Source organism: Abramis brama (genome assembly GCF_963993115.1).
Source record: "Abramis brama genome assembly, chromosome: 22".
Taxonomy (NCBI): domain Eukaryota; kingdom Metazoa; phylum Chordata; class Actinopteri; order Cypriniformes; family Leuciscidae; genus Abramis; species Abramis brama.
Genome location: NC_139984.1, coordinates 33,608,916 through 33,634,774, shown reverse-complemented (window position 1 = coordinate 33,634,774; position 25,859 = coordinate 33,608,916). Strand labels below are relative to the sequence as shown.

Sequence of the window (25,859 nt, the reverse complement as noted above, 5' to 3'; positions counted from 1 at the left end):
ACACCAATCAGAAAATTCAACGTTAAATTCCAGGACAGTTGTAAGCCTGTGAAAGAGCTATAGGCTTTTAACTTAGATTTAAAAACAGACTCTGTGGATAGAGCAATTTGATTGGTGGAATGCTTTGATTGACAGTTTTGCGTGATGTGAAATGTTTTTTGTTTTTTTTATAAGTTTTAGTAATTGTGTTTTGTTTTTGTCATTTTTTTATTAGTTTTTCATGGTCAGTTCATTTTAGATTCTGTTGCTGGTTTGAAATATGTAATTTAATTGTGAGTAGTTTTTGAGATTTCAGGATTCTCCCATTCAAGTAGACAATACTTTTCTTGGAAAAGACTTTTCCGCTGGCTGATCGACCTAGTAATAAGTTCACAGGCTCTGTTTGTACAGCGCTTCAGCTCTCTATCTGTTCAGAGATCAGTGTGTCGTGTTTTGTTGCCTGACTGAATCCTGTTTCCCAGATAAACTACAGGGACCTCTAGCGGTCAAACTGAATATGACCCCAAAATCAAAAAGAAATCTAACACAATGTAAAATACAAATGTTTGTGTGTGTATTCAGTATTATTTTAGTATCAGTAAAACACAATTATTATTTATTTATTTTTAATTCGATTTTTATTTTTCAGTCGGTTTCTGTTAAAGTTTTAGTAATTTAATTGTGTGCTATTGTCATTTTTATTCGTTTTTGTATTGTCTATGTAGTTTTTTATTAAGTTTTAGTTAATTTAGTTTTATTTTATTACTTCAACTTAAACATAAATGAAAAATGCTGTCAACTACCTCAAATAAAATATGTTTTTATGTATATTTTATGTTAAATTTTATATTTATATTAACATTAAAATTCTAAGATTTTTGTTAGATTAGAAACTAATTTAGATTTAGATTTACAGTATTCTGGCGTATAAACGTTCATAACCAGTGCAACGTAACATAAAGAGTTAAAGTGTCTTAAAGGTACAGTAGTAAAAACAGCCAGATTAATTGATAACAGGTCAGTGTGAGGGTAAACACTCATGAATTACGAGCAGGAAACCTTGACTAACGTAATAAGCGTGGAAGAGAAAGAGCGTGTTTGACGTGAGTCCTAATGACACAGGATGAAGTGTGTCAGAGGCTACAGAAGCTGATGAAAAGAGGTTTGAGGTCCATGCCAAACTCTGCAATTAAGAGAATGTTCCCCTCTGTTCTGTTTATATAAAACTGTGCAGATCTCATTTTAATGATGGTGAGGACGGGCGACTTTAAACCCCCGTGTGAAAACATGGCAGACAGATCGCTTACACATCCTGAACAAAGAGCTCAGGCCTTCTGAAGCCTCGGTTCATGAACCCGCCGTCACCCGATGAGACTCCTCTTCTGTAAAACACACACCTACAGCTTTAACACATTACAGTTCCAGAATCAAGCGAACTCCTTTTAAGATCAGCTTCTTTTGGCCAGATTCTAAGGAAGCTTTGCATGGCACTCCCAGAATGCACTGCAACAAGCTCAGTTGAACAAAATGAGAGAAATGTTGTTAGAAATATCCCTGTAATTCATTCAGTACTGAAAGTATAGACTGAAAAATAGTTTAATGATATGTAATATTTAAACCAGTGTTTTTAGTATTATTTATATACTTTGTAGTATTTATTCATATTTTAAATTAGATTTTTTTTTTTTTTTTTTTTTTTTTTAATTTTAGTTGGACGTTTTTGTTTTTAAAAAACAAAACTTTAATTTATTTTTATTTTATTTTTTAGTAATTTTAGTATTTCAACTTAAATTTATTTAGGTTCATTTACAGTCATTTAGCAGTATTGTTATGTGCCTTTGTCATTTTTATTTCAAATGTTTCAGTTTAGCTTGAAACAAATATTTTAGTTTTAGTAACTGCAGTTCTTTAATTTATTTATTTCAGTAAGTAAATAAAACTTTTATTGCAAGCAATATTTCTTTCAAGTTTATTATTTTAACTTTAGTTAACAACACTGATATGACCTTTAAGTTTTAATAATATAAGTTTAATAAGTTTGATCCTTTTTAAAATATTTATGTTTAATTGTATATTTTATTATATTTTTATTATTTATTTTTAATAGTTTTATTAAACAATAACAACACTGACTTATCAACCATCACTTATAACACTAAACATCTTAACACCAAACTTTTTATAATAATAATAATAATTATTATTATTATTATTATTGAGGTTCCCTCTCCGTTAGGGTTCGACAGTGTAACAGAACGTCTCTTGTTTTGGTTTAGTTTGGCTTGTTCTGGATTCTCGTTGTGTTTGGTCTGGCGTGTCGTCTCCGCTCTGTTGGCTCATTGATCAGCTAGCTGGACTGTTTATGAGAATGATTAAATAAATCTCACAAGATGATCATGAAAGTGTTTTCAGTGTGTATAGATGATAGTCATGACGTTTAAGGCAAGACGCCACAGACAAAAAAAAATAAAAAATTCATTCACTGGTCAATTTTGAGATTTTGGACCATACATGTCTTCTTTCAGACCAGTGGAAAGAAAACATCCAAAATACACATTTAAGTGTTTATTTTATTGCACTTTATCCATTTGCGTCTGTAGATTTCGATTACGCTACATATCTTTAAAGAGTTTGTCCTCCACTTCAGCTGCAGTTACAAACACCAAAATTTACAGGTTTATTCCTGTCTATATTCTGAAGGTTTTTACTGAAGGGTTTGTTCATATATCATTCACACTGATTTATATGACATTTTATTCCTAAAAACATGTTTTTCTCTCTCTGTTGACAGTATTTTCTGATTTATGCAGTGATAAAAAGAGATATGCAAAATCCCCTCAGTAAAAACATTTAACTCTAATATGTCAACAAAATCAAACAAGAATTTTGAACCTGGCTTTATTCAATGTTCAGATTTATTTCCTGGAAATAAATACAAATTAGTGCACATTCAATTAGACAGTGCCTCATTTGCATATTTTTAAACATAACATTTCAGAAAACATGTAATACAATTTTTTTTTTAATTCTTAATATAATCAATCAGCTGGGGAATCATGGTGATTTGGAGGGGGGGTTCTTTTTTATTCAAAATATTCACAAATTTGTTAATTATGTTGTAAAATATATATATTCTGGTTGTCAAATATGTGGAAGGAAATGTGTTTTGTCGTTTAAACACCTTTATAATGATCATATTAGTTTATCTATGATCATGTAAGTTAGTTTGCACCACAATTCAGAGAATTGCATCTGTCGGATTTCTGTAAATTCATTTATTTCTCCCAAAATACATAAAAGTAAGTGGCCGGTGATCTGGGAGAAGAATAGAGTAAACTTTATAGTTTCCTACACAATGTGTATCTGATATAAGTAAAACACTTAAGTCAAATTATAATTTAAATGATTATTATTGCAGCTTCCATCAGTGTATGGAATTTTTTATTTTAGTGTGAAATCACAGCGAGACTTGTTGGGCTCATATATGGTGTGTGTTTTTGTGTTTTAGGGCCCGAGAGGACCTGACGGCCCTCCAGGAGAGCCAGGCCATGAGGGCGTAAAGGTATATCAGCACATATAGCATAAATCCCCGACACTATTAGAATAAAAGCTTCTTGACTCAGTTTTGAAGAACACTTTATGCTAAAAATGTTTCTATATAAGTAGAAATGTCTGAAATGACTGCATAACACTTTCATGTTTAACAGGTTATTTAAACTTTTTCTAGTGAGAAAGTTTGAAATTTAATCAAAATTCAAAATGAATTCAAACTAAATCCATAAAATGATCCCATTTTGGGAACCACTTAAAGGTTCTATATATGAAGCGTAGTGAAGAGTGTATTATATTCACACATTGACAATTATATAAAAGCTAAACTCTTTTATTCTGGGAAAACATTGTGATGGCGTCATTTATGTCCCTAGAACTTCTTGTTTCAAAGGGAAATATATCACACACTCTTTAGATGGCTTCATGGGGCCTTTCACACACTCGCAAATCCTACAGCAATCACACTGATTTGCATTAGAAAGCCAGTGAACGATCCTGATGCTCAGAGACTCGTCACACACACGCTTGACGGCTCCACTGCTTGTGTTTTTCAGGGTGAAAAGGGATCTGGAGGGAAGAATGGAGATCCGGGATTCATCGTAAGCACCTCTGTGTTTAGTTTATAGATAAAGTGAGATCAAATCTTCATTAAGGACGTCTTCAAGTGGGAAAACTATTCATACTTCAATTAAATGTGTGTTTTTAAGGGTTTGTGCTAGTCTAGTCATCATAACATGCTTTATATGAAAACAATCATCATATATCAGACTGTATGTCCTCGGTTGGATGTGCTAGATCAACTTGTTTTTCTGCAGATTAGACAGTCACACACACACAAAAAATGTTTTCATTAATTGAAATAAAGATTAAATAACATATAAATATTAGTTGAAAAATTTAAAAAAGAAAAAAAATCATTCATGTTGAATGTACTAAAATTGACAAAGTTGAAACTTAATTAAGCTTAATGAAATTAAATCTAATATTAAATTAAATTTAAGATAAATAGTAATATAAACCTTAAAAAAAACATAAAAACGAAACGTATATTTATTATTAAAATGTAAACTAAATTTAAAATGAAAACTTAAAAAACAAACAAATTTGAAATATTAATAAATACTATAAACCAAACTAAAATACTTGTATTTAAATATAAAATACTATATATAATATAATAAATGTTTGTTTATTAGACCAATTAAAATAACTACAGACCTAGGTTGTTATAATTAACTAAAAATAAAAATTAATTAAAATATAGAAAAACCTAAACTTATTTTATTTCAGCTAGTTTTACTAAGGCAGCATTATTTTTAGTTTAACTTGATCTACTAAAATAACAAAAACTATAATAAACAAACAAATAAATAAATACAACTATATGCACATATAACATTTTTATTTAAATAAAAAATAAAAATGACAAAAACATACAACAAAATTACTAAAACTTTAGAAGTGAATAAAGACATGATTTAGCCCATTTTGAAGCATAAAATCTGTTTAAAGACAAATGCAATATGATTTTTGGGGAACATTTCTGGGGTAATATTTCTACAGTTTTATTCCCAAAAGCACAGCTAGTTACAAAAAAATACCAAATACACTCAATTTACAGCTGAGAGATCAGAGAGACATGACACTGACATCACGATGCATTAGTTATTAAAGCGCCTGAGATCCATAACTCTGATCTGATTATAGGAGACTTCTGCTTCATCTTTACAGCGAGCTGCAGGTTAAATGATCTCTGTGTGTGTGTGTGTGTGTGTTTATAGGGTAGCGCTGGAGGTCCAGGGAAGAGAGGAGCAGCAGGACCCTCTGTAAGTCTCTCTGTGACGAGGAACTGCTACTGTAACAAGCTTCAGTTTACAGTAACTGTTGTATTCCAGTGTACATCGATTCCTATGAGCCAGTCGCAGAGTTACTGCTTTCAATCAGAACTCACTTATGGGCTTAGAATTGTTGCATTATTCCAAATAAATAGATTAAGATCCACAAATAAATGTAAAGAGTTTCACAAGAAATTATAAAATTCACAAATAAATAAAACGAGATTTGCAAATTAAAAAAAATATTTAAAAATGTGTTTTATGTCACAAACATAACTCTGTCTGGCATTTATTTGTGAATCGCTGCACACATTTGTGAATCGCTTCTAGTGCATCAAACACATTTGAAAATAATTTTTTTTATTTGCAAATCTCATTTTATTTATTTGTGAATTTTATCATTTTTTGTGAAACTCTTTACATTTGTTTGTGAATCTCAATCTATTTATTTGGAATAATGCAACAATTCTAAGCCCATACTCACTGAACTACATCATTATACTCTAATCATGTCCAAAATGAAATCAACTGAGATTTTTAATTGTGTCATGTTGTTCTTACGGACATAAATGAGTCTAATTATTGATTTATGGAAATATGAGATAATAACTGATACTTTGATTTAAAAATAGTAAAATATGTTGCCAAAATACTACTGTTTTTGTTTAAATAAATACTATTATTTTGTTTAATACTTACAAATATTAAAATAATCATGATGAATAGTAAACTATGTGGCCAAAAAATATAATTATTTTCTTTTAATGCTCAAACGTATTAATATTATCATATTAAAATAGTAAAATATGTTGCCAATATACTATTATTTTTCTCTAAATAAATACAATTTTCTTTTAATGCTCAAAATTATTAAAATAATCATATCAAAATAGTAAACTGTTGCCAAAAATACAATTGTTTTAATCATCAAATGTATAACAATTGCCATATTAAAATATGTTACAAAAAAGCTATTATTTTTCTTTAAATAAATACTATTTTTTAATACTCAAAAGTATGAAATTAATCACATTAAAATAGTAAACTGTTGCCAAAAATACAATTATTTTTTTATGCTCAAAAGTATTGATATTGTCATATTAAAACTAGTAAAATATGTGGCCAAAATACTTTTATTTTAATTAAAACAAATGCTACTTTTCAACACGCAAAAATATTCAAATATTTTGGTATTAAAGTATTAAAATAATTTTTGTTTAAACAAATACTATTTTTTTTTTTATACTTAAAAGTATGAAAATAATCACATTAAAATAGTAAACTGTTGGCAAAATACAATTATTTTCTTTTAATACTCAAAAGTATTGATATTGTCATATTAAAATTGTAAAATATGTATCCAAAATACTTTTATTTTTATTTAAATAAATGCTATTTTTCAACGTGCAAAAATATTAAAATATATTGCCAAAATACTATTATTTTTGTTTAAATAAATGATACTATTTCCTCTTAATCCTGAAAAGTATTGATATAATGCTTATGAGGCAGATATATATGTGACGTCACAGATCAGTGTGTTTCCTCTCTGTCTGAGAAGCCTCTAATAAAGCTGGATGTCAGGATGTGTGAAGTGTGTGTGAAGTGTGTGTTGAAGCGTTTAAAGTTCAAGCCTGAGGGGTTTTACTCGCTCACAAGCTCACAGCGTCCTCTAGTGGGAACTAACTGTCTCTCTCTCTCTCTCTCTCTCTCTCTCTCTCTCTCTCTCTCTCTCTCTCTCTCTCTCTCTCACCCTCTCTCTCACTCTCTCTCTCTCTTTCACACTCTCTCTCTCTCTCTCTCTCTCTCTCTCACTCTCTCTCTCACCCTCTCAAAGCTGAATGACTCCAGTCTTCAGTGTCACATGATCCTTCAGAAATCATTCTAATATGATGATTTGATGCTCAAGAAACATTTATGATTATTATCAATGTTGAAAACAGTTCATATTTTTGTGGAAACTGAAAGTTCAAAAGAACAGCATTTATTTCAAACAGAATCTTTTGTAACATTATAAACGTCTTTACTGTCACTTTTGATCAGTTTAATGCGTCCTTGATGAATAAAAGTATTAATTTCTTTAATAAAAATGAAAACCCAGTGTGCCTACATAGTCAGCTAGCTTCTAAGGAAACCTTTAAGTGACTGTTTTGGAAATGCATTGTCCAAAGCACAAAACTACGAATACAATTTGTTCATTGCAGTGCATTCTGGGATAGAAACATGTGATGTGAAGGTCACATATGGAAGCATTTATTGTGCAAGTAATATTTACTTCTGGAAAATGAAAGCGCACGTGTGGCTGGTGATGAAAGTGGTGATGTGGATGTTGTTAAAGCTGGTCTGTTGGTTTCTGGAAACGTCTCTGTTGTGGGAACGCTGAGATATCCGTGAGGAATAGTGTGATACGACAGGTGGAAGTTAAACCCAGAACTGAGAGTGAACGTGATGAGAATAAGAGAAGAAACACTGTTAAATTCCCATTATAGAAACAAACACAAACTTATCGTTCCCTGTTCGTCTACATATATATATATACATTTAATTAACAAATATAGATCTAAGTTTCTTTTATATTGCAAAATTATGGAGACATGTGGGGAAAGAAAGTGTATATCTGGGCCACGAATGAACAGTTACTATTACAGCACGCTTTACTAATGCATTCCCTCGTTTTACTTAATCATGGTTAAATCGATACTAGTGAACGAATTAGTTCAATGTGGCCATGATTTAATTAAAGGGTTGCTATAATGCCCTTTTCACAAGATGTAAAATAAGTCTCCGATGTCCCCAGAGTGTGTGTGTGAAGTTTTAGCTATATAAATACCCCACAGATATTTTTATATAGCAATAGCATGTTAAAATGAACTTTTTGAGGGTGAGCAAAAACACACCGTTTTTGTGTGTCTGTCCCTTTAAATGCAAATGAGGTGCTGCTCCCGGCACAGGGGCGGAGCTACAAGAGCTGGTGTGTGTGTGTGTGTTATCAGCTTTGATTACCTCACACACACATGCACTGAAAATGTAAAAAACTTTTAGCCTTTTATGTTCAAACCGGAGTCAGACAATGATGGAGAGACTCAAGAAGAAGTGACAACATGTAGACAACATTTCTGAACGGTTAGTTGATGAATTTATACAGCTGATGTGTAGTTATCTTCTAGTCATTGATTAGCATATTCTGTCTTGATAATCTATAAATCGTGTTCAGGGGGCGGGGTTTATATAAATTTTAGGGTTGGTGATGTCACTATCCCGAGAGGAATGTGGTGTAGTCTCTACCAGCCGTTTGTTGTAGTCCTTAAAAATTGATTTCTTTAAAAGCAAATATCTCCCTTTGCTTTGAACTTTGAGCGTCGTAACTTTGCAGATGTTGTTTATGCTCAAACAGCAACATTACACACTAACTAAAGTTAGAAAAGTCAAATCATAATCAACCACCCCTTTAAAATGAAGCAACAGATGATTACACTGGAAAAGGTTTTCCTTTACGTTTTTCACGTACTGACGACAACCTTGTCAAAACGACCCACATTCACATGGATCCACGTAAACGGCTAAAAATAACGACTGTATTCTGCTGTCAGACCAGTAGATGGCGATGTCACTTTGTAAAGAAACAATATGCAGCTATAGACCTTCTGCGCCCATGTCTGCGCCAGAGAAACGAGGGCGCCGCCATCTTTAGAATATTGTCTTTTAACTTCCTTTTTGCGGTCGCTCTGTATATTTCTATGGCATTGTTGTCCAGGAGTAATTAGCTTTTGAAGTGGATTTACTTAATGTAAAGTTAACGAGAGTTATCATGAGGACTGTAATGTTTAAAGCCGATGACTTAACAAATGTCAGTCGGCCGGGAATATTTTAAAACAAGCCGGTCATTAATAAACACGCAAAATCGGTGTGAAAATACAGAGCGGAAGTCAAAAGACAACGAGCGCAGCGCTGAAAAGGGGCGGAGCTACAGAAGGTCTATAAACTGAACGTGTGATAAACATGGAGCACCATTTTCATAAATCAGCGTTTTTATAGTTTACACAGAGACGATAATGGTATCGTTTTCAAAAGTTTCAAAAGTATAAAGTCTAAACGTGTATGAATCACATATAATTGGTGTGTGTGTGTGTGTGTGTGTGCTTTACAGGGTAAAGCAGGTCCGCCCGGCAGCACAGGTGAAAAAGGTCCTCCAGGTGAACCTGTGAGTATTACAACACAAATCGATATGTTTGCATTCTCAAACGAGCCTCATTTGCACAAAAAAGGGGGTGTTTTATATTAAAGAGAATTAAGAAGACTTCTGCATGGCACATATAGTGCTATTTTATATGTATATAAATTAGTTCCTTCAGTTTTAGTAATTTTACTATTACAACAAACTTATTTTAAGTAAGTTGCCAAATTGTAAAAAAATCGTAAGTATTTTACCTTTAAGTTTTTCAGCTAATATTTATATTTTATTTAATTTATTTTAATTCAGCTTAATTTTAATTAGCTACATTGTTTTAATGGTTTTAGTTTTAGTTTCATCGCTGACCTGGTTTTTTTTTTCCTTTATATTTCTATATAGCTTTAATTTATATAATATTTGAGTTTTAGTTTTAGTCATTTTAGTATTTCAACTTAAACTTAAGTTATTTGCCAAATTTCTTGTTTATTTACATTTAAATCTTTTCATCTATGTTTCTATTTTATTTTTATTCATATGGGTGACGTCACTTCTTGTTGACGTTCGAAGTATTGTCAAACAAAACGGAGGCTAGCTCAACCCTCCCTCCTCCTCATCCCGTCCACTCCCCCTCCCTCCTCATCCCGTCCACTCCCCCTCCCTCCTCATCCCGTCCACTCCCCCTCCCTCCTCATCCCGTCCACTCCCACTCCCTCCTCATCTCGTCCACTCCCCCTCCCTCCTCATCCCGTCCACTCCCCCTCCCTCCTCATCCTGTCCACTCCCCCTCCCTCCTCATCCCGTCCACTCCCCCTCCCGTCCACTCCCCCTCCCTCCTCATCCCGTCCACTCCCCCTCCCTCCTCATCCTGTCCACTCCCACTCCCCCTCCCTCCTCATCCCGTCCACTCCCACTCCCTCCTCATCCTGTCCACTCCCCCTCCCTCCTCCTCATCCCGTCCACTCCCCCTCCCTCCGCATCCCGTCCACTCCCCCTCCCTCCACATCCCGTCCACTCCCCCTCCCTCCTCATCCCGTCGTCTCTTTGGTCGTGTGTCGGCCATATCAAAATTCTCAAGAATATACAATTTTAACGTTTAAAGTCGTTGTTAGGACATCTCTCCTCTAGCTAACTTCCCTCTTCATGCTAATCTCTCTCCTCCACCCCCCACACCCCCCTTCATGTGCACGCACACCAACCCCCCACCCCCACATCATTCTTGTCGGTTATTGGCTGGAACACTGTTTGTTATGTTCCGTGGTCCAGGCTGGGCCAGTTTGTTTTTGTTTTTTGTGGAGCCTGTGGTGTCTACAGAGACCGAGTTTTTTACAGTGTGTTCAGGGGACAGGCAGCGAGCGGATAGTGAGGAGATGTTTGCTGGATGTGACAAAAAATGTTTTGGCCTAAAAAATGCGTGACATCGCTTAGAGCACCTTTAATTAATCATTTTTTATTTCAATTAATAAGTATAATTTTAATATTTTAACTTAAACTTATTTTATTTCAGTTAGTTGCCAAGGCAACATTTCTGAATTTCTAAATATAAAAAAAAAAATCATTAAATATTTAAATTATATTTAATTTCAGCTTTATTTCAATTGATGAGAAATGTAATAGTTTGAGTTAACAAAGACAACACTGACCTGATCAAGTTAACCACATGTTGTATTTAAATAAAACACAAATGTTTGGGCTTGAACATAGTGCATGCTGAAGTGCCTGTATATACTGTATATAAACAATCATTGAAATAAAGGTCTAAAACTGCATAAACTGAAGGATGTTCATTTGCATCACACATTGTTGTTCATATGTGCTAAACTTTCAGAAATGTACTGTGTATCGTCGCCGCATTCTACATGGTGTTTTTGCTGCTTATTGTGTAATATAAGTCACGATGTGAAGGCCTCAGAGGCTTCGTTGAGCTTCTCCTCATGGCATTTCCATCATTGTGCGTAAGTGTTTCGTGTAATTACGTCTAAACATGTAATCAGCCGCTCTGACAGCAGATGAAAGACTTTTAACAGTGTCTCTTGAACGCGTTCAGCACCAAGGGCGACACGTGTAAATCTGATTTATATGAGCAGAACAAGACCGAGCAGAACTGTTTATGAGCAATTCATGATTGTTTTTTGGGAATTGTGCATGATTTCATATTTATTTCATATTTATTTGAATACGACTGTTTGGTTTTGATCGTTTAGGGGTCCAGAGGCCCTCCGGGGGACGCGGGACCAGATGGAGAGCAAGGTCACGAGGTATTTCCTACAATAAACATATTGAAGTGTATAACAGTGTTCTCCTGCATCCAATTATGTAGTAAAATATGCATTTGAAAATTAAATAAAGGATAATACAGTACAATCAGACTGATCCGAGTTACATATTACCGTTAAATTCAATAGATTACATAAGATAGGCACCCTATGGAGTGTAACACAACACATTACACTGCAGAAAAGTCAATAATAGCACAATTTGATTATTTTTAGTAAATTAATTATGTTGCAGGGTAGCTTAATGTGTTTTGGGTCTGAAATATGACCTTTAGTTCTCGTCGTCTTGTGATTTTCCCTCTTTTGTGCGTGCTCAGGGACCTCCAGGACCTGAAGGAGAGCAGGGGCCCGTGGGTGAACCTGGACTCAAGGTGAGACAGACCGTCTTAAAACTCTTAAAGGGATTGTTTATCCAAAAATGTATTCCGTTGAATTTCCGTATTTAAATTCTTCCGTTGAACGCAAAAGGAGACATTGTTCAAGCTGCTGTTTGCAATGAAATGCAATGGAATCAGATGATTTACACTGACAAGCTTTAATAATAATAACAGTATCAAAGTGAGATTTATTGGCGTTTGGCAACTGTGTCTGTCTATCTGTTTCCAGGGTGAAATGGGCCCTGTTGGAGAAGAAGGTGAACTGGGCCAACTGGGCATCAGAGTGAGTCTAAAGCCACACCGACTCCAGAATGTCCAAGTGAACGTGATCCATCAGTGTGTTTTTATTGCTTTAACTGACGTGAGCCGAACAGTGTCAATAATCTGACAGCCGGACCCTCGGGCCGTCCTCTCGCTCACACACACTGAACGTCTTTGTCTCCGGTTACGCAATTATTCAAGCAATTCTCTGTGTTTGTTATGGGATATTATGACATCGGGTGAAGCCTGTCATGAATTTATCCGGCTCATATTTCATCCTAAATTCAAAAGAAATAAATCATAAATCTCATTCTCATTACTGCCTTGTGGAAAAAAAATTCTGATGTGTTATTCAAACTGTAAAATATGTATTCGTAATCTCGCTAAAACTGCAATCAGGTGTGTTGATTTGCTTACACAAATAAAGATGGCAGTAATGTCCTCCAGAAAAGCACATTTCTGCTGCAGTATCAGCATTGGGGATCAATCCCATGATGCTTTTCTAAATCTGTTACCGTTTGTCTTAGGGTCCTCCAGGGCCACCCGGAGAAGACGGGCATCAGGGGAAGGATGGACCAAAGGTGAGATTGTCCTGAAGTTTCTCCAACTAGTGTCTCCCCTCCTTCCCTTCACCTCTGTACAGATAAAACGCTATCAGAGTGTTTCCAGTTCACATGGATACGCGAAAGCGACAAAATAATCTGTATTATGAATTTTGAAGGCCAGACAATTAATTTGTTGAGGTCAGTTTGTAGAGAAAGACTACACGCCTGCGCACATATATTCAAACGCTCATACCTATAGACTGAACGTGATACGCATGTGGACGCCATCAGCGTTTACACAGGTTTGCATTTTTTAAGTTTAAGCGGAGATGAGAACTTTTTCTAAAATTTTCAACGCTTGCACTTTGAAACCTGTTTCAAGGTTTGTGTTCTCGAGCTCCAAACACTGTTATCGTGCGAATGAACGGCCATAACGCATTATGGGCCCTATCTTCCACCCAGCGCAATTGACTTTGTACACTGACGCATGTATCATTCCTATTTTGCACCCGCGCAAAGCGCGCTTTTCCCTCCACAGAAGCACGTCGCTAAACTAGGGAATGAACTTGCGCTCCCTGGGCGGTTCAGCGCAAAAAAGGAGGCGTGTTCCGGCGCAAACGTTCCTTCATGCTATTTTGCAGGTTTAGAAAACAATTGCGCCACTAACCAGGAAAAAATAGTTTAAAGTCAGTGGCGCGTTGCGCATGTTATTCATATGCTATTTTAAGGGCGCATGCTTGGCCATAATCAATGTAGCGTGTGCACAACGCGCATACACTTTGATTCTCTCATCTACACAGAAGCAGCAGTTTTCATTTTTGCAAATCATACATTATTATGATAGATAGATAGATAGATAGATAGATAGATAGATAGATAGACAATTTATTATAAAAGCATACATCTAGCTTACACATTTACCCAAATTATCATACACCTTTTTAACCGAAGTTAATTTGGGTGGGTTTCTCCATCCCCAACGTCCCTGACGAGAGCGTTGCTCTCCTTGGCTGTGAACCGCTCCTGGCGCGCGTCTGGCAAATCCGCCGTTATAATAGGAATCCGCTTTAGAACAAAGCGCGTCTGCTCTTAAAGGGAATGTGAGATGACGCTCTGATTGGTTTATTTCACGTTACGCCCAAACCACACCTATGAATAATGAAGCTACTTCAGACCAACCCATTTTAGATTTGCGCCTGGCGCAAGAGTCATTTATCCCGCTGGGAAAATAGCAACAGCGCCAAGACCCGCCCACAAAGTTACTTGCGCTTTGCGCTTTGACACTTGCGTTTCAGATCGTTAAAATAGGGCCCTAAAAGTTTTCTGTCTCTGTTAGAACGGTGTCGTGTTAGCGAGCCCTAAGTTAATAACTAATGATCTTTGCAACGGAAGTGAATCAATCAAAACTAACTTTATCTGGACAATAACTTTATTCTAGAGCTGCTGTAAAGCCCAAACACTCTCTGTTACTGTAATCTCCTGTTATCACTATTAACACATAAAGCACTTTGGTCAACACCAGTTGTTTTAAACATGCTATATAAAATTGTTTTGTATTGTATTGCACATTAAGAGCAATTTCTATAGCAATTACTAAATGAAAATTGTTTCAAAGTAAATCCTACACCGTTTTTCCCTGCGTATTTGTTTTGTAAAAACTTTGGTTTGCCCAGAATGCACTTGTGTTTCATTTGGCATATTATTCTTTCTTTCTTTGTTTATTTAATCATGGACAATACACATAAGAAATATGTAAAATGTGGCAGATTTAGCCAAAATTGACTAATTTTTATCCATAGTCCCTAGATAGGTTGATGTTAAAGACAAAGTTATGATGATTCCTAAAATCATTGTACCTAAACCTACTCATTATTGGAAATACTTTTTATGTAATTTATAATTTTATTGTTTTCTCGCTTCTTAGGGTGAGCCAGGTGACCGTGGACCAATGGGAGAAGCCGGGGAACGGGGCGAGATCGGTGACTCCGGCCCACCAGGACTTTCTGGAGATCCTGGGAAAAAAGGCTTCCCGGTTAGTGATGAAAGAGTGATGCAGTGCATATATGTTTTACACGGCACATCTATGGTGTAGATATAGTAAATCTTCAGGTGGCATTTAATGATGCATTAAGAATTTTGCTTAAACAAGTGCAAGACAAATGTTCGTATCTAGTGATGTTCCTTCATTGCATACTGTGTTAAGGAAGTATATGTAGTCGATTGGGTGATTCGAGAAATACAATCATAATGATCTTAAATGATCCTATATCAAGTGATACAAGTTATTCCTTCTGGTTCTGGAAGCACTCGAACTCAAGTTTGTATGTTCTAAAATAATGTTTGGTGTGTACACTGCAAAAAATGCTTTTCTTACTTAGTATTTTTGTCTTGATGCCAGTCCCAATATCAAACATTTCTTCAATCAAGATGCATTTACTAGATAAGTAAAATTGCATAAGATATTATGTCCTGTTTTCTGGGGAAATAAATAAAAATGAAGTGAGTTGATGCTTAAAACAAGCAAAATTATCTGCCAATGGGGTCAGAAATATAATCTTAATTCAAACAGAAACAACATTATTTTTCTGACCCCATTGGCAGACGGGATTTAAGAAATGTTTGATATTTGGACTGGAAACAAGACAAAAATACTAAGTAAGAAAAGCTTTTTTTGTGGTGTGCAAATCTATGGTTGTATGTTATTCTTTTCTTTCTGTTTCTTTTACTTTGTGATATGGACCTAAGGGTCTGGAATAAAGAATTAATATAATAAATATAATATAATATAATATAATATAATATAATGCATTTGTCTCATTTAGTTGTGGTGGAACATGTTCAGATGAAATTTCTCCAATCAGCTCTTTAGATAATGCAAGTCTGTTGTGAGATGTTCTGAAATTTCTCGTGATGATGTGAAGTTAAAGCAGATGTTTCTATATCAGGGACCCGAGGGCAAACAGGGTCTGCCGGGCATCCGTGGACGTCCAGGAAAGAAGGTACCAGCGTTTCTGGATCAACATTAATTAAAGCCACAAAATTGCATTAAATTACATCAAAGCAATATGAGGAACCTCTACATTTTAAGTGCACAAGAGGAGAGACTGAAGTGTTTTCAATCTGGAGTATTCTGTCAGAAATAAAATGGACCTCGAATAGAGCCCTGTGGTACTCCTTAAGGTTTCGTTTGTTAAAACTAGTTAACTGCATTAGTTAACATGAACTAACAATGAACAACACTTATACAGCATTTATCAGTCATTGTTATTGTTAATTTCAGCATTTATTAATGCAGAATTAGAATTTAAAGTTGTATATGTTAACATTAGTTAATGCACTGTGAACTGATATGAACTAACAATGAACAAATGTATATTTTAACTAAAATCGAGCAAAATGTTTTTTTGACCATTTCACTGTGACGTTTGCTCAGTCAGCTCATGTTAGTTAATACATTAACAAATGAGACCTTACTGAAAGTGTTACCTACTTTTCACATCACCCCTTAATAACAAGCTCTTCTTGGTCTTGTCTTGTTTGGGACACGTCTTGCTATTTATTTTCACATTAAATTCGCATTTATCTCGTCGTCTATACATGTAAATAATGTAGACCAGTCCTTCCCTTTGATATTTTCATCTTCCTCTTTGGTAGGGTGAAAAAGGTCCGCCGGGTCAACTGGGAGAAATGGGTTCGCCGGGTGAAATCGGACAGATTGGGGAGAGAGGACTCAAAGGTGCTCGTGGAACCAGAGGACCCGCAGTTAGTGTGCTTTCTCCTTTAACACATCCCTACACTCTTTCTCCAAGTCTTTTGAGCTTGAGATTGAGAATTGGCTGTGCAAATCCCAAAGATGATTACCATTAATCAGTATCCTGATCACCATCACGAAGCCTTCAATAGCAATACAGTCCGAATCAGAGAAATGATGCACTGGATTCATTAACAAGGGGAAATTCGGGAATGTTGTGTAGCTTGAACCCACAACCTTAACATTAAACTGCATTGTGTTGCTGTGTTTGATTGCACTACTGGGGGAGTCCTAGATAGTCAAGTCAAGTCAGAGTTATTTATATAGCACTTCTTACAATACAGAGTGTTTCAAAGCAGCTTTGCAGAGATAACAGGAAAATAATGGAAAAAAGTTTGTTTCCAGAAGAAAGTAGTGTCACAGTCCAGCTTAGATAATGGTGTATTATATAAATAATTGTTGCCTTAAATTGTTAAATTTGCTGGTTAAATTGGTGTCACTCATTTGTTAACATTAGTTAAAGCATTAACTAACAATAAGCAATACATTTTTCTTAAAAATGCATTAGAAAACTAGTGTTACCTAGTGTTAAATTAATTGGGTTTTAAAAATAATTGCTGTATGAGCTGAACCAGTGAGTTACAGAAGCGTAATAATGTCCTCAGGCTCTTTAACATGCTGAGAACGAGTTTTACCCTCAAACTGTCTGCCTTTACTGGATCAATTAAGGTGTGTGTAAACATTAGCAGGATTTGGAATTGAACCAAAGATTTTTGATGGGATTTACACTAATGTCGTTAGAGATACTAGGGTCTAATCCGCTTTTCTTGTATAATGCAGTTAAGCGCCTGCTGATTTGGTGGTTTTAGGCTGGAATTTATAAGCAGGAAAAATGTCTGGGATTTAACAGTGTTTAACGACATCGAGTACATCTAAAAACAAGCGTTGTTAGGGAACCTAGCATCTTGTTTTCATAAGCGAATGCTTTTCCAAGGAGCCATAATGGGATGAGCAGCAGGAGTCATTTTTTTAAGACACCATCCAATAATATGTTTTTCAGGACAATATTGCTGACAGGAAACGCTTGGGTTATTTTTAGCCGGTTATTTGCCACCAAACACAAGCTAACGTACGTGTGTGTTTTGTTCATTGCCTTGCAGGGTCGACCTGGAGTTATGGGACCTCAGGGAGAGCCGGGACTGCAAGGTTACGCCGTGAGTTGCAAAAATATGCATTTGAGAATGCTTACAAAAACAAACACTTAAACTAGCAGATCATTTTGGGAGTGAAGCCCTAAAGTATCGCTTTTCCATAATTATCGATTGATTATATCAAATGTCTGCCAATTAATCAGCCCAGCCAGCCTATCACCATTCTCAAAAGAATATTAATTAGCATTAGACAAGAAAATGATCTATTTTTATCTTATCCATAGGGTCACACTGGAAAGCAAGGTCCAGCAGGCCCCCCGGGACCGAAGGGAGAAAAGGTTGTACAACATGATTTGATATCTTGAACAAAAATCTCAGTCTAAATGTCTAATTTGGGTTAAATTAGTACATATAATGCTTAAAACTCTATGCAGTCTATGCAAATCAGCTAAAGCAGTAAATCATATTGTGAAAGCATCTATAATTGGTGGAAAAAAAATCCATTCTGAGTTTGATTATGTGTGTTTTTTCAGGGCTACCCAGGAGAAGACAGTAAAACGGCAGGACCACCCGGGCCCTTAGGTGAACCAGTAGGTCTTAATTTCCTTTAACTTCCTGTTTTTGTTGAACATCTGGACTGAAATCACAAAATAAAGAGCCGGTGATATTTACATCTCTATGATGAAGAAATAAAACAACATATCAGTGTGTGTGTGTGTGTGTGTGTGTTTACAGGGCACTCTAGGAGAGAAAGGTGAACGTGGGGAACCAGGAGATAATGGATATCAGGTTAGTGTCTCTGTAAAGAGGTATTTCATGCTTTGGAAAAAACATTTCTGTTCACTAACTAGCTTATTTGGTAACACTTTATTTTGATGGTCCCTTTGTAACATTCTGTTGACTATAAGTAACTTTGCAACTACATGTCAACTAACTCTCATTAGAGTATTAGTGTACTGTCTGCTTAATATCTGATAACTCTTTATTGTGATGCTCCTACATCTTTATTGTGATTGCAAGTACATGTCAACTTATTCTAACCCTAACCCTACCAGTCTACTAATACTCTACTAACACTCAAATGAGAGTTAGTAGACATGTAGGTGCAATGTTACTTCTAGACAACAGAATGTGTTAAAGGCTTTATTTATCAAAATAAAGTGAAACCGCTTATTTTTGTTTATAGCAACACCCTAGCAACCGCACAGCAACATGATAAAACACTCTCTTAGAACACATCAGCAACTGCATAGCAACACCCTAGTAACCATGCAGCAACATGATAAAACAAACTCTCAAAACATATCAGCAAATGCATAGCAACACCCTAGTAACCCAACAGTAACATGATAAAACAAACTCTCAGAACACCTCAGCAACTGCATAGAAACACCACAGCAACCACAGAGCAACATGATAGAAAAACTTTCAGAAAGCATTAGAAAATGCATAGCAACACCCTAGGAACCACACATCAACATGAAAAAACACTCTCAGAACACATCAGCAACTGCATAGCAACACCCTAGTAACCCAACAGTAACATGATAAAATAAACTCTCAGAACACATCAGCAACTGCATAGCAACACCCTAGTAACCATACAACAACATGATTAAAAACAACTCAGAACACCTCAACAACTGCATAGCAACACCCTAGCAACCACACAGCAACATGTTAAAAATCACTTAGAACGCCTCAGCAACGGCATAGCAACACCCTAGAAACCACACAGCAACATGATTAAAAACAACTCAGAATGCCTCAACAAATGCATAGTAACACCTTAGCAACCACTCAGCAACTTGTTTAAAAAACCTCAGAATTTCTCAACAACGGCATAGCAACACCCTAGCAACCGCACAGAGACTTGATAAAAATCACTCAGTGACTGCATAGCAACTCCTAGCATAGTGTCGGTGACTTTTGCAGTTGCAATCTCATGTTGTTTGTTCTTCTGACATTATCCTGACATTATGTGTGTGTGTGTGTGTGTGTGTGTGTGTGTGTGTGTGTGTGTGTCTGTTTTAGGGTCACGCAGGGGTCACAGGCGCTCGGGGAGCCCTTGGTCAGCAGGGATCTCCTGTAAGTGTGACACAGACCCTAGTGAGCAGCAGATTTGGAGTATTCTACATAGGCAGCAACTAGTGTGTGATGCTCATCAGAAGTGCTCTAGAGTTCATCTCACAGTTGCATGTGCCTTCGCATCAGAACTAGGGCTGCACGTTTTCAAGTTTTTCATTAACCGTTAACCGAGGCCCTTAGCGGTTAATACTCGGTTAACCATAGTGTGCGCGCCGCAACCCCGAGATAGGCGTAATTTGCGGGTGAGTCACATATCCCCACGACCCCACCACTATTTTCTAAGGTCGATATTGTATTGTCCCCACCACTTTTGAAACATCTCGCGGCAGGAATACCAATACAAATAAACAAAACATCTCCAGTTAACTAGCAGAGCATTCATTTCGTTCGTTTTTTTTTTTTTTTTTTTTTTTTTGGCGATCTAGCGCTGAAATGTTTTGTTTTTTAAATCAAGTGATCAAAGTGCTCGTTGCTGCTGCGATCGAGAAGGGTCTTGTAAAACGTGCGGAGGTATTATTAATTCGTGGCCACGAAACAATTCACCTGAATACCCGTTCACACACACACACACACACCAAAAAAAGGAATAAAAAGCTGTACGAGAATAGTCGGCCTTCACTGAAGAGCTATCTTCACAGGTAAGAAAAACAGTTTAATAATTATTATTAATTCGTGGCCACGAAATAATTCACCTGAATATTCACCAATTCACAAAAAATAGGTCTTTAGCATTCACTAATTAATAGTATCAAACTGTTTTTGGCCACGTTGTAATTCGTTAAATCAAAATGAGGGAGGGAATTTGTTCAACGTGTCCACGATTTATTAAAACGAGGGAACAAATAAGTCGTCGTATAATTATTTAGATCAGTGGACAGGGCGCAAGAACAAACAGTGAGAGAGCCCCGGCCGCGCGCGCGCACTCTCACCGCCTTCAAACAACACGAGCGCTGTATTGCTCTCTCTCCCTCGCGCATATCAACACAATAGTAAAAGGTCGGAAGACCGATTGTGTTTTATAGATTAGTAGTTTGTTCAGATAAAGTGTTTGATTAGCAAGTACATGTTTAGGAAATGCATAATACAAATTGTATGGGTTAATGTAACGGTAAACGGACTCTGCGGGTAAAACTGTTGTGATGAAATTGCGCATGCTCGAGGTAAAACTGCTGGGGTAAAGCTGTGGCTCTGCGGCTCTGCAGACAGATATTATTGTGCTGCCATCAGTGGCGCGGATACTATGTTTGTTTCTGGCTCGCGCACGCTCGCGCACAGCCTTCACTCTCGCACAGCCTTCACTCTCGGACGCGCGCTTTCTTTGCCCGCTTCATATTAGAAAACTGGTCTAGCGGTCTCTGGTGGTGCAAAAATGTATTACAACTAAATTCAGTGCACGCCATTGACGCCACTTAACCGAGCAAAATGTTTCACTCGGTTACGCAATTTTTAACGGTTAATCGGTTAATCGGTTAACCATGGACACCCCTAATCAGAACCTTAAGATGCTGTCTAGGATCTGCAGCAGAGGCTTTTATTGCATAACTTTCATAATTAGGTTCCTGGAAGATTTGAACTTACCAAAGCCAATGTTTGCAGGCTTTCATAAGGTTAATTTTGGAGCCTGGCCTCACGCCTGTGGACCAGCGTCACATCATCACACTGCATAATCAAATTAAAGAGAGAAATTTTCATTATTTTCCAGGGATCTCCTGGGCTTCCGGGTGAAGCAGGACCCCAGGGCGAGAAGGGAATTCAGGTCAGTGTGTGTGTGTGTGTGTGTGTGAGTGTGAGTTTTAGTATTAAAAGTAGTATGCAGTGTACATAGAGAGTATGCTAGTGTTTAATGTTCAGCATAGCATGTCTAAAAATGTTTTAGAGTAAGTCTATAGTCAACATTATCAGTGGCCGTTCACCACCGTCATATAAAAATAATGTGTGTGTATTTAATGATGGCAAATCCAGCCTAAGCTCCTGTAAACACATTCACCGTCACACAGCTCACATATAGACTGAGAGAAACACACACAGAGTGTGTTTGGCCACCCAGTGCGACTTTATTCGAACGTATCAGCCTTTGCTGAGCTTTACAGGAATCTGGTGCTTCAATAAGAGAGGATTAGAGCAGATTCTTCATCACGAATGTTCTTTTAACTCGTACAAAACATTCTTATGTAACAGAGATTAATGAGAAGGTGTGAAATAAGTTTATGTGTGTGTGTTTTAGGGACTCGCCGGTAAGAAAGGATCCCGAGGTCTCGCTGGAGCTCCAGGTCTTGAGGTGTGTGTTCTTCAAACTTAACCTTCATCCTTCCCTCGGGTCATTCTGACCCGGAAATTCTTTTGGAATTTTTTTAAAAAAATTGAGTGTTCATCAGAGGTGTCCGAGAACCCAGGACTTTTGTTGCACTTGAACCACGAATACACACCAAAAAATTAATGGATTTAAGGAGTTTTGTGGTTGAAATTTAAAAAAGTAACAAATTCTTCCGTCTCGGGTCAGTTTGACCCCCTTAGGAATGAAAGGAATGTGAGGAATGCTTCAGTTCACATAGAAAAACATAAAAATGCTCAATTCAAACTAAAAATGCTTTACCAAAAAATGATTGTATAATGTCTACATGTGTATCTGAATGCAGACTGAAGCGAACTGGCTTTAGGACCCAGAGGAACAGCTCATTTGCTCATATAGAGCTATAAGGCCATCTAGACTCATGAAATATCATCTTATATTATTATTTTTCCACAAGAGGTCGACAAAGACACACAATGTAAGATATTTTGAGCTGGATTAAAAAACGGTTATGCATGAAATTGTGAGTTATTTTGAATTTAAGTAGAAAGAATGTGAGGAATGTGCTTAAATTACTAAATTACTATTTATTTATTATTTATTGATTAAATCTAGTGATTTAAAGTTAAATCAAATAAAAAAGAACAAAAAATCTCCCCAAAAAAAATTGCATTAAAATATAGAAAAAATATGATCAAAATGAAATAAAATAAGCTTTCTGGACAAAAAAAAAAAGAAGTATAATTTTAGGGCTTCGGGCCCGCCCCCTGTGGTCATGTGACTCTCTCATGCTTTTCACTTCCATCCCGTCTCTAGGGTCCGGTGGGTTTTCCGGGGCCCAGAGGGACAGACGGGTATCCGGGATCCGACGGGCTTCCCGGTCTTCCAGGTTTACAGGGTCTCCCTGGATCGAAAGGCCGAACAGTGAGTGTGAAATAATCAACACACACTCGTCTATTGATATAGAGATATAGAGAGACAAGCGACTATTTCCATGTGCTACTGTAACATACAGTATCTTAAACGTGTCTGAAACTTGTATCTCACATGTTCACAGAAAAAAGGTTTGCTGTAGGATTTACGTTGAAACAATTTTCACTCAGAAACTGCTCATAAATTTCACAAATAATTCTAAATGGCAAGTGACGAATTGAATAAATATAAATATGAAATTTTGAATGAAAAAGATTTATTTATTGTAAAAATCGTTGTTGTTTTTTCGAAAAATCTTTGTTAAATAATTTTTTCTTATAAAATGCACTCAAATAATGTTCATTTACAACTTAAAAAAATAACACTTTTTTCTTTTTTTTTCTTCATTTGCAACTTCAAAAACTCATTTATTTCTCCAAAAAACTGTTATTTTTTTGATTGACGCTTTGATTGACGTGTGTTTGCAGGGTCACCGTGGTGACAGCGGTCTAGAGGGGAGGGCGGGGCTTCCCGGCCCGCGGGGGGAGCTCGGTCTTCCAGGTGCTGTCGGAGAGAGAGGACCAGAGGGGTTAAAGGTCAAAACTTATTCCTTCTGTTTCCTAGTGTTACCTTGATAATGTACTTAAAGGTGCATTGTGTAATATTTAGGAGCATATATCATCGACATGTTTCTACAGTGGCCCTGAACGGACAAATGCGTTTCGTCACTATGTTGTTCTTCATGATAAGAAGCTAGCTAAAGTCAGCGAATAAAACACTGACACAATGATGAACAAGTGACAATAATATTCACAATAACATATCATTTTACTGAATAATTAAGTAAACCTAATTTCTTAATTTATCTTTGTAAAGAAACCTCATTGTTTAACTGGCTACTCTCTGCTGTCTCAGACGACGACATCACTTCCTGTCGGCGCCGTAACTTCTGTTGGTTGCAATTCACAACCTCACCACTAGATGACGCTAATAATTACACACTGCACCTTTAATGGCCAAAATGTGCAGTGAATCCCACAATGCAATGATGCTAAGCACTTGATGACCTTTGACCTCTGCAGGGTGAGACGGGTTTACTGGGCGATCGAGGACCTGCGGGTGTGAAGGGCATGGAGGGAGTGACGGGAGACCAGGGCATGAAGGGAGAGCAAGGAGCCAAAGGAGAACCAGTGAGTGTTTCTGTTTCATTTGTGCAGAACTCAATCTCCCATGAGCCTCTCTGCCTGACAGGGGCGTTTACACTAAAAACTGGACACTTTTTATGCATTTTGCACGTTTTTTTACTCGATAACAGCGTTTTGGGAGCTTGACCCAGACAGAAACATAGTGTCGGCCCAGATCCGGCCCACATCCGATTCCACATCCGATCTGGGCCAACACTATGTTGCTGTGTGGGGAAAATACAAACTTTTGAAAACAGGTTTAAACCATAGACTGTAAAAAAATATGGGCGTAGTGTGCGTGACGTCACCCGTAGTGTTTCTGAAGAGCATTTTTTAAGCCCAAAGTGGGCGGAGCCGGTCGTCGCCGTCTTGGCCGCACGTCACTCCCGGATAAACTAAAATGTGCAGCGAGGCGGATTAGCTGAGGTGACGCTAACAGACAGCAGACAAACGGCTAGTAGTGACATCAGCGGCAATCCACCTGTCACTCAAATGGCCACGCCCCTTAATTATGCAGAACTTTAAGGCTTAATATAATTTAAACGGATGAGTTATAAAAACATTCACCCCCTCACAGTCGTCATGAAGGGCAAAAACACTTTTTGTACCAGACTATAAACATGTTTATTTCTGCTGTAGAGTTGGGCATTTTAACATGGGGGTCTATGGGATTGACTCTCTTTTGGTCTCTAGTGGCCAGTCGATGAATTGCAGTTTAAGTCACTTCCGTGTTGGGTTCAAGAGAGACTTCCGGTCTGGAAGGTAACAGCTTGGTTTGAATGTGTAGGTTTTTGAAACCTATAGCGTTATTGTCTCCGTGTAAACTACAAAAAAACAAATCTGTCATGCACATGCGTGTTATGTGTTTCATTACATCGCCATCTACTGGCCTGACAGCAGAATACAGCGCTTTTAGTCGTTTTCGCAGATCCGTGTGAACGGGGATCGTTTTGACAGAATTGTGATCTGTACGCGAACAGCACTAAGGAAAAACGTTTCTGTTTTAGTAAGTTCAAATAACAGGTTTCTGTTACTTAAAACAAAATAAACTAACTTAAAATAATATAATATATTTAAAAACTACGAGCCTTAAATGATACCAGCCTCAAGACCATGTACTGGGTTGGAGCACAGGGTGACCTATTATTGGACCTACCGGAAATGGGTAACTACTCGTGGAGAGAGTACGTTCGCCTATGTATAGCTCTACTCCAAGTTCCTGCTTCAACCAATGAGCCTTCAGCCATCATGGCCGCCATTCCAGAGTCTCTTCCCAAGATGGCCGCCGCCATTCCAGAGCCTCGTCCCAAGATGGCCGCCGCCATTCCAGAGCCTCGTCCCAAGTTGGCCGCCGCCATTCCAGAGCCTCTTCCCAAGATGGCCACTGACATTCAAGAGCCTCGTCCCAAGATGGCCGCCGCCATTCCAGTGTCTCGTCCCAAGATGGGCGTCGCCATTCCAGTGTCTCGTCCCAAGATGGGCGCCGCCAT

At 37.0% G+C, this 25,859-nt stretch overlaps 1 protein-coding gene across 1 annotated transcript in view; it reads left to right on the top strand.

The window, feature by feature from the left end:
- Window positions 1–25,859, top strand: part of col24a1 (collagen type XXIV alpha 1 chain) — a 100,940-nt gene that overhangs the window by 62,760 nt on the left and 12,321 nt on the right. The window contains exons 29-49 of the mRNA XM_084098093.1: window positions 3,488–3,541; window positions 4,086–4,130; window positions 5,313–5,357; window positions 9,514–9,567; window positions 11,739–11,792; window positions 12,128–12,181; window positions 12,417–12,470; window positions 12,976–13,029; window positions 14,918–15,025; window positions 15,939–15,992; window positions 16,648–16,755; window positions 17,905–17,958; window positions 18,180–18,233; window positions 18,429–18,485; window positions 18,631–18,684; window positions 19,930–19,983; window positions 21,686–21,739; window positions 22,208–22,261; window positions 23,090–23,197; window positions 23,674–23,781; window positions 24,268–24,375. Coding sequence (XP_083954219.1) covers window positions 3,488–3,541; window positions 4,086–4,130; window positions 5,313–5,357; window positions 9,514–9,567; window positions 11,739–11,792; window positions 12,128–12,181; window positions 12,417–12,470; window positions 12,976–13,029; window positions 14,918–15,025; window positions 15,939–15,992; window positions 16,648–16,755; window positions 17,905–17,958; window positions 18,180–18,233; window positions 18,429–18,485; window positions 18,631–18,684; window positions 19,930–19,983; window positions 21,686–21,739; window positions 22,208–22,261; window positions 23,090–23,197; window positions 23,674–23,781; window positions 24,268–24,375 — 1,389 coding nt within the window. The remainder of the gene's footprint in view (window positions 1–3,487; window positions 3,542–4,085; window positions 4,131–5,312; window positions 5,358–9,513; window positions 9,568–11,738; window positions 11,793–12,127; window positions 12,182–12,416; window positions 12,471–12,975; window positions 13,030–14,917; window positions 15,026–15,938; window positions 15,993–16,647; window positions 16,756–17,904; window positions 17,959–18,179; window positions 18,234–18,428; window positions 18,486–18,630; window positions 18,685–19,929; window positions 19,984–21,685; window positions 21,740–22,207; window positions 22,262–23,089; window positions 23,198–23,673; window positions 23,782–24,267; window positions 24,376–25,859) is intronic.